Source organism: Vanacampus margaritifer, chromosome 12 (assembly GCF_051991255.1).
Source record: "Vanacampus margaritifer isolate UIUO_Vmar chromosome 12, RoL_Vmar_1.0, whole genome shotgun sequence".
Classification (NCBI taxonomy): domain Eukaryota; kingdom Metazoa; phylum Chordata; class Actinopteri; order Syngnathiformes; family Syngnathidae; genus Vanacampus; species Vanacampus margaritifer.
In genome coordinates this window covers 3,479,559-3,492,331 of record NC_135443.1, presented here as the reverse complement: position 1 = coordinate 3,492,331, position 12,773 = coordinate 3,479,559, and the positions used below count along the sequence as shown (strand labels likewise).

Genomic DNA, 12,773 nt, shown 5'->3' with positions numbered 1-12,773 from the left:
CCCCTATTAAAATATTTAATAATTATTAAATATGATTATAAATTAAATATAATTATTACTGTTATATCATTATTGTTGTTATTATTATCATTATTATTAAATACACTGTAAAAATACACTGTACCTTAACGAGAGATAGACCGATATGTTTTTTTTCCAGTTTTTCCAGATACCAATTATTAGCAGCCGTAGCCGATAACCAATATTAATTTTTACAAAAAAATATTGGCATCAAAATTTGAAAAAATACAAACTCCAGCTCTCTCAACTTTTAGGGTTCGTAAAATATTGGAGTGTTTAAAAAAAAATAAAAAATAAAAACTTCTAGGATCTCCCAGGGGCAGTAGCGTGTTTTCAAAAGTTAAAAACTTAAACAATTGTTTTGTACAGTAAATAAAGTGTTCCAAATTTTCAAAATATCTGAAGAATAAAATTTTTACTTCTTAGTTTTAATTTCAAACAAAAACAGAAGGTACAGAGAGTTCCCTGTCTGTGTAGCAAATTTAAAAAATTTATTCAATTAGTTCCCTTATTAACACTTTTTAAAAATGGATCTATTATCTGCCATATAATTCTTCAAAATAGCCGATGCTTATGGCGGAATATCGCCGTCGATAATCAGTCTATCCCTAACCTTAACACGAATTCTGTTCCATTCTTGTCATTTCAGCCACATAAAAAAAAGCAAAGCATTTTTAATGATATGATGCTCCGCACGAGCCAAGGTTCCCCCTGATATGCTGCCTCTTCCGTGACTTGCACGCGAGAGGAGCGTAACCGGAGGGTACGAGCGTGTGACGCAAGATTCTCTTGCATTGACATTCCGACGGCAAGAGAAGAAACTTTACATTCACGACTCTACGCTATCGTTGCAGCGCTTTATGTAGAAACGCATTCAGGGACAGCTGTAGGCAGAGATTAGAGGACGACCTCCCCAACCGCTCGGGCGGGGAAGCGGTTGGGGAGGGGGGGGGGGGGGGTTCATTGACGACTACTTTCTGTAGAAAATCTGCCGCACTAAGTCAATTTCTGCGGCGCTGCCTGTCACTTGTCTGCGGGGGACAATTTACAGCCGTGAAGTACTACATCACAGCACAGTTGACACGGCCGCCTTGGCATCGATAGTATTGACGACAATATACTGTCACCTTAGTCTGACAGCGGGAGTGAAAGCGAGGATAGAGGGTCGCGGATGTTTATCTTCCTAAAAGTGAGGGCACGGCAAGATTTATGGCTGGCTGTTTGCAGGGGATGACTCATTGTTACCGAAAACTGCAGTGTTGTAGGACGTTTAAATGTTAAAGCAAGCGGTGTTGTACATGATTTAACATGCTGATTGCTACGGGGGGGGGGGGGGGGGGGGGTTCACAGGTGAGACACATTTTAAGTTGGTACCATACAAAACAAACCTCCAAAATGCTGAAAAGTAAAATCAGGACACTCTTGCTCACTTCCATTATTTTGTTGCTATTGTTGGCTGGTTCAGCCTGACGTGTTCAATGCAGTTTTTTTTTTTCACACTTTTAAATGGAAAATCATTTTCTGGCTGTCCTCAAGCTCCTCTTGAAAACTATTTCCATTGAACAAACGCCAAATGTCAACAAGTTACAGAAAGTCCCCATCTCACATCCACTGGAGTCTTCTTCTAAAATAATGTGCAATAGTTTTTTTGTATGTTTTCAAATGGAATGCAAACTGGCCCAAATCTTGGTACCATTTAATCTTTAACTCATTTGCTTCCAAAAAAATGAACGTTCTATTTTAAATATTACCATGGTCCCAAAGACCTATTTATACGTTTTTTAAAAGTTTTTTTTTTTTAATTTTATGCTAGAGCAAACAGAAGGTTTTTATGCAGCCTATGAACTGAAGAGAATGCTTGAAGCAATGGTAGTTATTTAAAAAACGGCCAGCAGGTGGCATTAGAGTATAAGAGATCAACCAGGGCCATGTTGCAAAAAGCTCTTTCCTCCATTGTTTTAAACAGATTTGTGAATATTGATTAAACTTAGCTATATTCAAATGCTAATTGCTCCAAAACGCAAACAGAAATGTACTTTTTTCCTGATAAAAAAAGAGACTCTAATCTTTCTTTTGGCAGGTTCCATGTCTTTATAGCAATAGAACACAATATTCTGTGGGCCTTGCAAAATCCAGTAAACCAGCCCGGAGCGAAGGGGGTTACTTCAGTGAAAATGGCTGGGATTAAATGAGTTAATGTTCATGTAAAGTTCTGACTTGGCATCTTGTAAAAAATAGCTTTTAACAGAAAATGTATTCAAATTTTGCAGCCTTTCTGATCTCTCCATGTTTTATGCACACAAAAAAAAACGGTTGTCTGAAGGATGCGAAAATGCGGTAATTTTAGATCACACATGGCATATAAGACGCCTCCATTAGATCAGTCACGGCACTTTCACAGCAGTCTAGATTGCGTCGACAACATTCCAAACACGGGTTCTCGGCGGTGACTCCCGTGTCGAATCCCGTGACTTTGCTCCGACTCGCCGAGCATCTTTAAATGAGACCGCCTCATTTAGGCCGTGAAATCAATGAGACGATTCCAATTCAGCGAGCTCGCAGCCACATTGTAGCGTCCCGTCGTATTAAGATCCTAAAACAAGGAGGGCCAGATGACAGGCAGATGGCGTCCTGTTTTCATCACGTCGGACCAAATTGAAATGTCTCTTTTTGTCCTGCCGTCCGTATCATCATTTCCTTCGTATTGTGCGCACGACTGACGACGACGAACCGGTGCGACGAGACAAGGTGCGACGAGGATGAGAATTCACTTGCTTTTGTTCGGAGATGCTTCGAGGCGATGATCAAAGTGTGATTACAGGCTCTTACTTTATATCCATCTGAAAAAAAATCCATCCCTTTATTCATCCATCCAGCTAAGCATTCGTCCATCGATCCGAGAAATCGCCCTTGGATCAATCCGTCCGTCCGTCTCTGGATCCAAAAAAACCAACTCTTTCATTTGTGCATCCATCTTCAAGTAAAAAGCGTCGAGATGCATAAAAATACATTCCAAGGTGTGGTGTGAAGATACTGTAAAGAATGATGTCGTCCAAAGAAGCCATTTTGAAGATGTATGCATAATGGCGGTGACAAAAGTGTCAGATAGCTTCCAGGGAATGAGTGATGATATTCCGACCACTTCACAGGGACCATTTAAGGGTCATTATTCCACCATTATCATCCTTGGCAATGACTGCAGAGCCCTCCTCCTGCCAGTCACAAGACTTTCTGTAGTTTGATGGCCTTGAGGATGTGTGTGTTCGTTTTTAGGCCAAAATAGGAACATTTTGTTTCTGGACGTGACAATCTTTAAGTAAAGTTTGAGGTTGGGCTTTGAATGTTCTTGTCTTTTTGAGGAGGTTTTCCTCCCACAATTCTTCTTTGAATTGTCCATCGGTCTGAATATGAGTATGAATTGTAGTTTGCCTGCATGTGTTGTGTAATTAGTAAACAACTCGTCAAAGTCAGCTGCCGTAGCCGCCAACTCACTTGCGAGCGCAATCAGGACACGCACTTTTGAAAATGGATAAAGAGTTGACTAAAATATCTTATTCAACCAGAATTCAGTTTAACTGGAAAGTAGCATACAAAATACAACAAATCTCCTCAATTAAACGCTTGAAAACATGTAGAGTTTAGAAGTGGAGTAAGAAATTCAGAAATGTTACATAAATATTAGTTGAAGTGTTGCGTCAAACTAAACATATCGAGAATTACGTGACGTGTTTTGGGCTGGGTCATTGTGATGTGACGATGTCAGTTACTATGCAGTTACTATGTCCCTTGTGATGGTATTTGTATATCTTTATTGTTGTAAGTGTTTAAGGGACCAACTAAGAAGTTAGTTTATTCATTAATTTATTTTTATTTTTATTTTATTCCTCCAATTATCTCCAATTTAAAAACTTTTTTTTTTTTTTTAAATCCACATTGGTCTGGCTCTAGAATGTAGTCAAATTAAGTGCATTTTTTTGGCTTCAGAGATTCTAAAAAAATGATTTTCTTCAATACAACCTCACCTAAAATTGGGTGCCACAGTTGCACCCAAGTGGCCATGCTAAGTAGCTTGCTTTTTTTTTTGTCCCTTCACACTTGCGCGTCTTATTTTCCTGCGCCTTCACAAGCATTAATGCGAAAGGCTTCAAAGACTCACTCAATCTCACTCCCTTGTTGTGCCCGTACAAAACAAGCGCACGGTGAATCCCATTTGGCTGTCAATCCTACTTTTTCCATTCTTCCTCACTATGTTGTTTAGCGGCCCTTCTGGTGGGATTTGTAGCGCCTTAATACACTCGTATGCTTGGAGTGCGGTCAGTAGTTTTCTTACCTCCTCCTTCACACATCTACGGGCCTCATTATTGAGTTTCCTTTTCCAGCATTGTACCTGTGGTTTCTCCACTTGTACTTGGCTTTTTTAACAGGCTTGGCATGGGAACGTTTTTCAAATGTGACCTGTCATTTAGTTGCTGTTTTTGTGCTAAATTGTTCCATTATTCAAACCGACTACATCACTTGGATTTCTGTTTTTGTACAAAATGTTCCCCACTGTTGCGCTGCAATTTGAGTATTAGTTAGGCGTAGTGTCTTGGAATGTAATTTTTGCAATCGAATGCATCGCTATGGAAAATGGCTTTTCCAACTCGTCGAGGCGAAAATGCAGATGGATTTGAATTTTTTGTTGGATTGTCTGGACAAATTTTTACATCATGTGCGGGCATCCTTTTTTTTTGACGTATGTTTCGGTGTCTAAAAAAAGGTGGTGGTCGGCGATCTCAAAGCTCAACCGGATATGGAAAAGCACAAAAATGTTGTACGAGTTGAAATGTTTATTATTAATTTAATAACTAATCATTATTTTAATAATTATTTGAACCGGTTCAAAATTCTAAATTATTTTGCAAAGTTGACCGAGTTCCTTGTTAGCCCTGGGACAACAGGATGATAATAAGAATAAGCAATAAAAACTAAAGACTGAAGTGACATTTTTTTTGTATGTTAAATTAAAGTAAAATTATTATTATTATTATTATTATTATTGTTTATTTTTTTATGACTAATAGATCAACTAAAACATAATTTCTTAAGCCTTCAAAAAAGGCCTGAGCTCTGTTGGCAGCCCAAATTTTTTTGCTTTGATCAGTTGGTCTTCCTGTTGTTGGACTGCGTGATAAGGTTAAATCCGGTCTCTCAGACTCCGACATTTGTCTCCAATGCTTACAAAACACTACAGACACTTATGTTCATGCTTTATGGTTATGTACTCCGGTTATGTATTTCTGGACTAAAGTCTTAGAAAAACTTTCCGCTATTTTGCACTGTAAGATACCTTTATCTCCAAACTTGTGTTTGCTAGGTGACCTAACAACAACTGACTTACCACATAAACAATTTCAATCTACACTTGTAGCCCTTACTATCGCTAAAAAAACAATTCTTGTTAACTGGAAAAATAAACAAACTCTGAATATCGACCAATGGTCTAACCTCCTCATAAATCACATTTTAATGGAAAAAATATCTGCCTCAAATAAAAAATTTATAGAAACATGGTTTACGTATATAGAATTTTTTAACCTAATTCCGGTTACTTAATTCTGTCTGTTAGCGAGAGCCACTACATCGTGATAACTTACATTGATGTTTCTGCATTTGGCAATTTATTATTATATTATATTATTAGTATGGGATTTTTTTTAATGGGCTTTAGGTGAACTGATGAATACACACACGCTCGCTCGCACGCACGCACACACACACACGCACATACACATTCTCACCCACATACAAAAAAAAAAAATATATATATATATATATATATATATGTGTATATATATATATGTGTATATGTATATATATATGTATACTGTCTGTATTTAAAAAAAATAAATAAAAAAAACATTTATTAATTTTTTTTTAATTGATTTGTTGGGTTTTTTTTAAAAAAAAAAAAAGGAGAGCAATGATGATGTCAAATCGAATGAATAATACTGAGCTCTCCTGTAAAAAAAAAAAAAAAAAAAAGGTTAAATCCGGTTAATGGTCAAAAGTTGAGATCCAACCATCAACGTTTAATAGCATCTTCGCTGTCAATTTTGATTGGCATTTTGACTACATTTCCTTGCCTCAGCTGATCAATGAATTAGCAGAGTAGCGAGCAGATTTGTTGCCGTGCTCGTAGAAGCCTGGCAACTGTTGAATGCCATCGGAACTGACAAGTGTATGAAAGATTCAATTGATGCTTTTTAACATTTTGACTTGAATTTGTGATGTGTGTATTCCGTCACATTGTGTAGCTATTTTGATCCGATGCTTTTGCACGGCTTCATCGAGCTCTCGGCTTCTGATGAAGTGTCAAACAACTCAATAATGGATGACAAACATGCCCTTCAAGTCTATTCACAGTAATACATTATTTACCCCATGCCAGACAAAAAAACTTGTTATTTTAGGTTGGGTGTTTTTTTGTTGTTGTTGTCACATACTGACATATTAATAATGCTGAGGATGACATTTTCATATTTCAAAGATATTTTGGCGCCTTTCCCGGCAGACGTCCTGATCCTGCCTAAGAGGATAAAAAGTCCGAGTTGCATATGTAAATAAAAATGTAGGGCTGATAAGAACAACTCAGACATTTAAAACGTGCTGTGCAGTTTTAATCTTGGCTCATTAACATACATCGACCATGTCAGCAAAAACTTGAAGATAGCGGCGATGATGCCGGAGCTCCCCGTTTGGAGATAACGTGAAAGTGAGCCGTCTCATTTTTGGGATCAGCGCGTGTTCTCCTTCGTAGCCCCCTCGCCGCTGCTTTACATTACGTTAGCACATCAGCAATTCAGCGGGAAGCTCCTCCTCGCTTCATGTGATCTCAGCTCAAGTGCAGAGGCTCAGCCGTAATCCTCGGCGGGACTCACAAAGACCTGTCTTCCATTCTGAAGCCCATATGAGAACACTTTGTTGCATAATGAATCAAAATGATTGTTTCAAATTGCGGGCTTAAGCAATTGACTCAAAAGTCTGTCTGTTCTCTGCCTTGTTCTGATATTCATTTTATAGAGCTGTCATTTTACATCAGTAAACCTTGCTTTCGTCAGAACCGCCTTTTCGTCTAATATTTTCTGTATTGTTGTAATAAAAAGCGGGGAAAACCAAGAGTTTTCTTTTCTGCCTTTAGATGGAAGAAGAGAGGTTGGAAATACTGTCGTGGATTGCGGGAAAGTCGTCTGATTAGCAGAAGATGCTAATCCAGGGTGGAGTCCGTCTTTTTGTCTGACGACCGCTGGGGTTTGCTCCAACGACCCGCAACAGTGACCAGGATAAGAAAATGGATGTCTAGATGGCCGGATGGTGTGGGAGATGTATAGGAGACTTGTGATCAAGATATATTATTTGTTTACAGTTCTATAGAACATTAGAGCACCTTTAGGAATGGCTTTGGCTGATGGGGTCGTGGTACTTCACCAAGTCCAAGACAAACAAGCTATTATCCGATTAGCAGTCTGTTCTGATGACATTTTCATTATAACGACATTAACCAAGTCAAGACCAAAACTTTGAGGAGTTCAGACTAAGAGCTGCTGCAGGTTTTTGTAACCTGTGTACTTCTTCCCGACATTGTGTTCTTTGGTTTTTCCATAAACTGAGTCCAATTGCATCTTTACAGCATTTTTATTGGTCGGCCACCTGTGCACATTAACGAGTGAGCACTGCGGCGCGCTTGTGTGCTAATCGGCATTAGCAACACTAGCTCAGCTCGTTGACGGGCAAAGGCTCCAAAATATCACCTCTCAACTACAACTCGCGCAAAATGTCTTTAATAAATAGATCCCGAGTCCTCTACATTTGTCCCATTTAAGTCCAGAGCCAGACCACCTTAATATACAGTTAACTACAGAAACCAAGACCCTCAAACCTGGTCTAGAGAACAACTCCCTTGCAGTATTTGTGCTGTCACAAACTCCGGGGAAAACATCTTGTACCGCTCCCGCTGATACGTTTGCAACCAACTTTTCTTAGGTTGGACCAATCAGGTGTTGTTTAGGGCGGGACAAAACCAAGAAGCACCAATGGCAGGCGTGAAACAAACAAACCTAACAGACGAATGGACGCTGCAATTAATTTATTTCTCGTAGAATTACTCACCGTTTCCTTGTTGAGTGTTGAACAACGAGAGGCGCTTCGTTTTCGTGTTTTTTTTTTTTACCCGTTCTTTTTGTAAAACGAGATCAAAGACGACGTTTTCATCCGTTGCTGTGATTGGTCAAAACAAACGTGCACGGGATGCCGCATCGTCCAATCAGCTCCAAGTATTGTACAGCAAGTCCCTCCTGTCCTGAACGGATCTGCCGAGTGAAGTTCCAGGTTGATCATGTGAAGATTTTGAGTACTACAACTGTTCCCATCATTCGGTTTTTGCTTCCTTGCACTGATAAATCCATTTGTATTTTTCCCTGTCCAGCCTGCGAGTTGATGAACCAGGGAATCCTGGCGTTGGTCACCTCCACGGGCTGCGCCGCCGCCAGCGCCCTGCAGTCCCTCACCGACGCCATGCACATCCCTCACCTGTTCATCCAGAGGAACGGCGACGGCGTGCCGCGCACCGCCTGCCAGTTCAACCCCAGCCCAGACGGCGAGAGCTACACTTTGGCCGCCCGTCCGCCCGTCCGCATCAGCGACGTCCTGCTTACCCTCGTCTCGGAGCTGTACTGGCAGAAGTTCATCGTGTTCTATGAGAGTGACTACGGTAAGATTCCGTTCATCTGTTTACCCCTAACTTTCCATGGTGAGTCCTGTGCCCTCCTGTGTAAATGAGCTGCTGTTTGCCACCTGGTCTCAGAGGCTTAAGAACAGCAGCCCGCCTGGCCTATAAAGCGCTGGGGGAAACCCTGGCATTTTCTGAAAGGAATGGGCGCTAAACCTGTTTGATTAACTCATTCACTGCCATTGACAGCTTTAGACGTCAAAAATTCATTTGAACTATTTTTATGAGTTTAACATTTTTTTCCATTTTTGTTAACAAGAGTATGAAAACCTAGAATTTTTAGAATATATATTTTTTTGTACATTTAGAACAGATATAAAATTTGTGATTAATCGTGAGTTAACTAGTGAAGTCATGCAATTAATTACGGTTACAAATTTTAATAATTAAATAATTTCTTCTATTAAAAAAAACATTTATTTTTCTATTTTTAATAATTGATTTTTTTTAAAGAAAATATTATTTTAAAAAATAGGGGCGTCGGGCGATAACAATTTTTAAACGTAATTAATTGCATTACTTCACTACTTAACTCACAATTAATCACAAATTTTATATCTGTTCTAATACAAAAATAAAAATCATTTTTTCCATACTTTTGTTAACAAAAGTGGGAAAAAATTGTTAAACTAATAGAAATAGAAAAAAATACATTTTTGACGTCTATAGCCGTCAATGGCAGTGAATGAGTTAATGATGTGCCAGTTTAGCCAAGATCATCAGTCTCAGGTCCTCAAGGGCCATAGTCTCGCATGCCTTAGAGGTTTCGTCCTCCAGCACACCTGAATCAAATGATTTGGCTCGTTATCAGGTTTCTGCAGAGCTGGCTGATCATTTGAAACATATGGAGTGGAGTAAGGCACCAATGCATGTCACACACTCCACTTTTTCTACGCCACAGCCCTGCACGAATGTTGATCACGGAATTTTACAATGCTTACTCAGTGGAACGGAGGCGTACGTATAAATCAAGTATGACTCTGGCTTTTGAACATCCTTTGAGGAGATAGAAGCCTTTTATTAGACAGAGTTCCCACATCAGCGCCGTAGCAGAAGAAACCTCCTTTGTTTGTTTTCTTACACTGAAACGAGTGAAGGAGGCATATAGTGCCCCGCGTTATATGGTGAAACTCGAGTCCATTGATATTTTATTCATGTTTGGTATGGAAAGCGTCTCATTCACTTTAATTTTTTTAGCACTTCAAAACTTTCTCTGGAGACTTCATTATTCTGAAAAAGTGCTTGTTGTGGGGAGACAAAGGGGCGGAGACTCCACCGCTGCCACTGTCGCTCCATTGAGCTACCGACATGGACGAGTTGCACAAACAAAACAAACTTCACTAAGTTCAAAAAACAAACTTCACTTTCATTACGATAGGATGAGCACCGAATGGAGAGGGGTAACGTCATCAATCTCGTTCTAGAGTCATTCCCATTAATATCGGGGCATTAGTTGGGTTTCCATCCACCCATTTTTATTCAAATTTTCAAGAAATGCAAAAATAAAACTGAATCAGGGATGTGATTTTTCCGCTAATTCGCGGAATTCCGCTTTTTTTATCCCCACCCCCCCACCCCCCAAAAAAATCGATATTTTTTTAATTTTTTTTTATTTATTTATTTTTTAGTAGTTCATTGTGTATGCACATGACTCCGACAGATAACATCTTCTGCTATGACAAAGACATTTGTGGTATGCTCTAATATGAGTTACTTTTCATTTGGTCATGATATAATTATTTGTTCATGCTTCCCCCCCACTGGGCACTGCCCTGGACCTAGCTGGGTGCCAGCGGCCCCCAGACCCCCGGCTAAATTTTCAGATAATTTCACTTTGGTCAAATCACATCCCTGCTGAATGGAAGCACTAGAAATTTGAAAAAGAGCCCAAAATTTGCAAAAAAAGTTTTTACGCTTGGATTTTGAAGCATATCGAAAAAAGGAAAATGCTAATTTTGGCTATGGAAACCGGTTTTGCGAATAACCACTGGCAAGACCGGATATTACATCACACGTACGTTTGTAGTCCCAAAGCAATGTCGAATGATAAAGTAAAGAATGTTTCTATAATTAATTAAAGAAGCAAATATGATTTCTATTTTAGATGGAACAGCAAAGAAACGCTGCGGTTTATCAAGAATTACAATTAAATTACTGGTGGATCACATCTCTGTGGTGTATAGCGCCACCTACAGCGGCGGAGTCCCCTCTCAATATTCGCAAAAGACGAACAGATGAAAACGGGCATAAGTCGCATGTTCGTTTTGCGCATTTTCAATAAATTCGCTTAAAACATTTTTTTTAACTGAAATCAGCCTCATTTTATTTTGAAATTATTATTTTTTTAATTGTGATTTCAAATGTAGGCCATATTGCCCATGAATATCACTACAAAATGGTCGGCCGATAAGTTACTTGAAGTTGTAACGGTTTCCAGTGCGCTCCACTTCCTGCAGTCTCTTTCCCAGATGTATTTGGGAAACAAACCATCTGGCTTGTCGGGCGGCGCTGTTTAACAACAACAACAACAACAACAACAACAGGATCGCATACTGTAGGCGGCGGTTATTAACATCCAGACGAAGAGACAAATCAGAGCCTAATTGGATCATCTGTGGCACCATGAAAGACAAGTCTGTCCCAATAGTGTCTTATGCATTTTCAGACGCGCTACATTCTAGTTTCTCTGCTCTCATTATGGTGGCTCTGCGGACCCGACCTTTCACGGGAAAAAAGGCAAATGGCTGCGCGTGAACTCTTGATTGGCAAGGCCGCACGCCGAGACTCCTCACACGCTGCTTTCGAGGTTTGGTGGAGTGCCATCGCGAGTGCTAACGAGCTTTATCTTTTTTATTGTTTCGGTGCAGAGGAACCCGCAGGTGATGTCACGTATAATTGAACCTAGGTAGGGTTCAAATATCTTTTCATCAAATCGCAAGCTACTCTTGCCGAGTAGTTGTGAAAGTGAACATAGCAACAGGTTGTGGACTTTGTGGACAGCTTTGGAATACGAACAAACGAGGGTCATTTAAAACGACTTAATCCGCTTTTTTTTTCTGACAGCGTCAAATTAGGATCCTTATCTGAGAGCAGTCAGAGTCGCCACGGAGCTCGCTGTCCTTGCAGCACGACTGCTGAGGCCAAATCGCAAGCGCCTGCGGAAAAATAATGAAAAGAAAGAAAGGAGGTCAAGATCATGTTTTTTTGTTGTTTTTCTTAAATTTACACAGAATGCGCAATCTCCTCGCGGGCAAGTGCTTACTTGCCGGAAAGGAAGTCCAAAACGTGAAGATAACTTGGCTGAACATTGCATAGCCTACAAACTGGCTTCGCAGCCTATTTTTGTGGCTTTACTACATTTCCACATGAGAAAAAAGAATAATTGGTGGAACTTGGAGAAAGAAATTGAAGTAACCTGTCACACTTATTTCAACTTATGTACATCATTCATTTAGTGCAGGGGTGTCCAAACTTTTTTTTTCACATAACAATCAAAATGGTGCCTAGTTTTCCAGCTTCTCTCACATGTGGTCGAAATGGCGGATACGTGATGTCACATTCTAAAAAAAAAAAAAGTTTTTCCTTTCAAATTCAAAAGTGCACTTCTGGTCTATTAATGCCAAACCCCTCATGAGACAAGATTTCGGCCCCTCAAAAAAAGCTGATTTCAGCAAGTAATTTTTTTTTTTTTATGAATAGAATTTATATTCGGAATAATTCCTCATTGTAATATTTAATCAAGATGGTAATGACTGTAGTGGATTCAGTTGGCTGCGATGATGCCATTTCTGTTAGTAGGTGTCTTCAAGTGAAAAGCGAGAGTTGTGTGCTTTTTATCTGTGAGCGTCAGCGACGCGGTTGCGCGCCGCGCGTCTCCATCTCGTGTGACTAAGTGCAAAGAGATGGGATCGATTATTTCAATTTAGTTTTCATCTGACAGTTTGAAGTAACACGCCGATGAACGGACCACCCAAAGCACCTTCCT

At 39.7% G+C, this 12,773-nt stretch overlaps 1 protein-coding gene across 3 annotated transcripts in view; it reads left to right on the top strand.

The window, feature by feature from the left end:
• Positions 1-12,773, top strand: part of grid1a (glutamate receptor, ionotropic, delta 1a) — a 324,300-nt gene that overhangs the window by 201,168 nt on the left and 110,359 nt on the right. For all 3 annotated transcript variants that reach the window (XM_077582365.1, XM_077582363.1, XM_077582364.1), the window contains one exon: positions 8,486-8,770. In XM_077582365.1, the coding sequence (XP_077438491.1) occupies positions 8,497-8,770 (274 nt within the window). In that variant the 5' untranslated portion in view covers positions 8,486-8,496. The remainder of the gene's footprint in view (positions 1-8,485; positions 8,771-12,773) is intronic.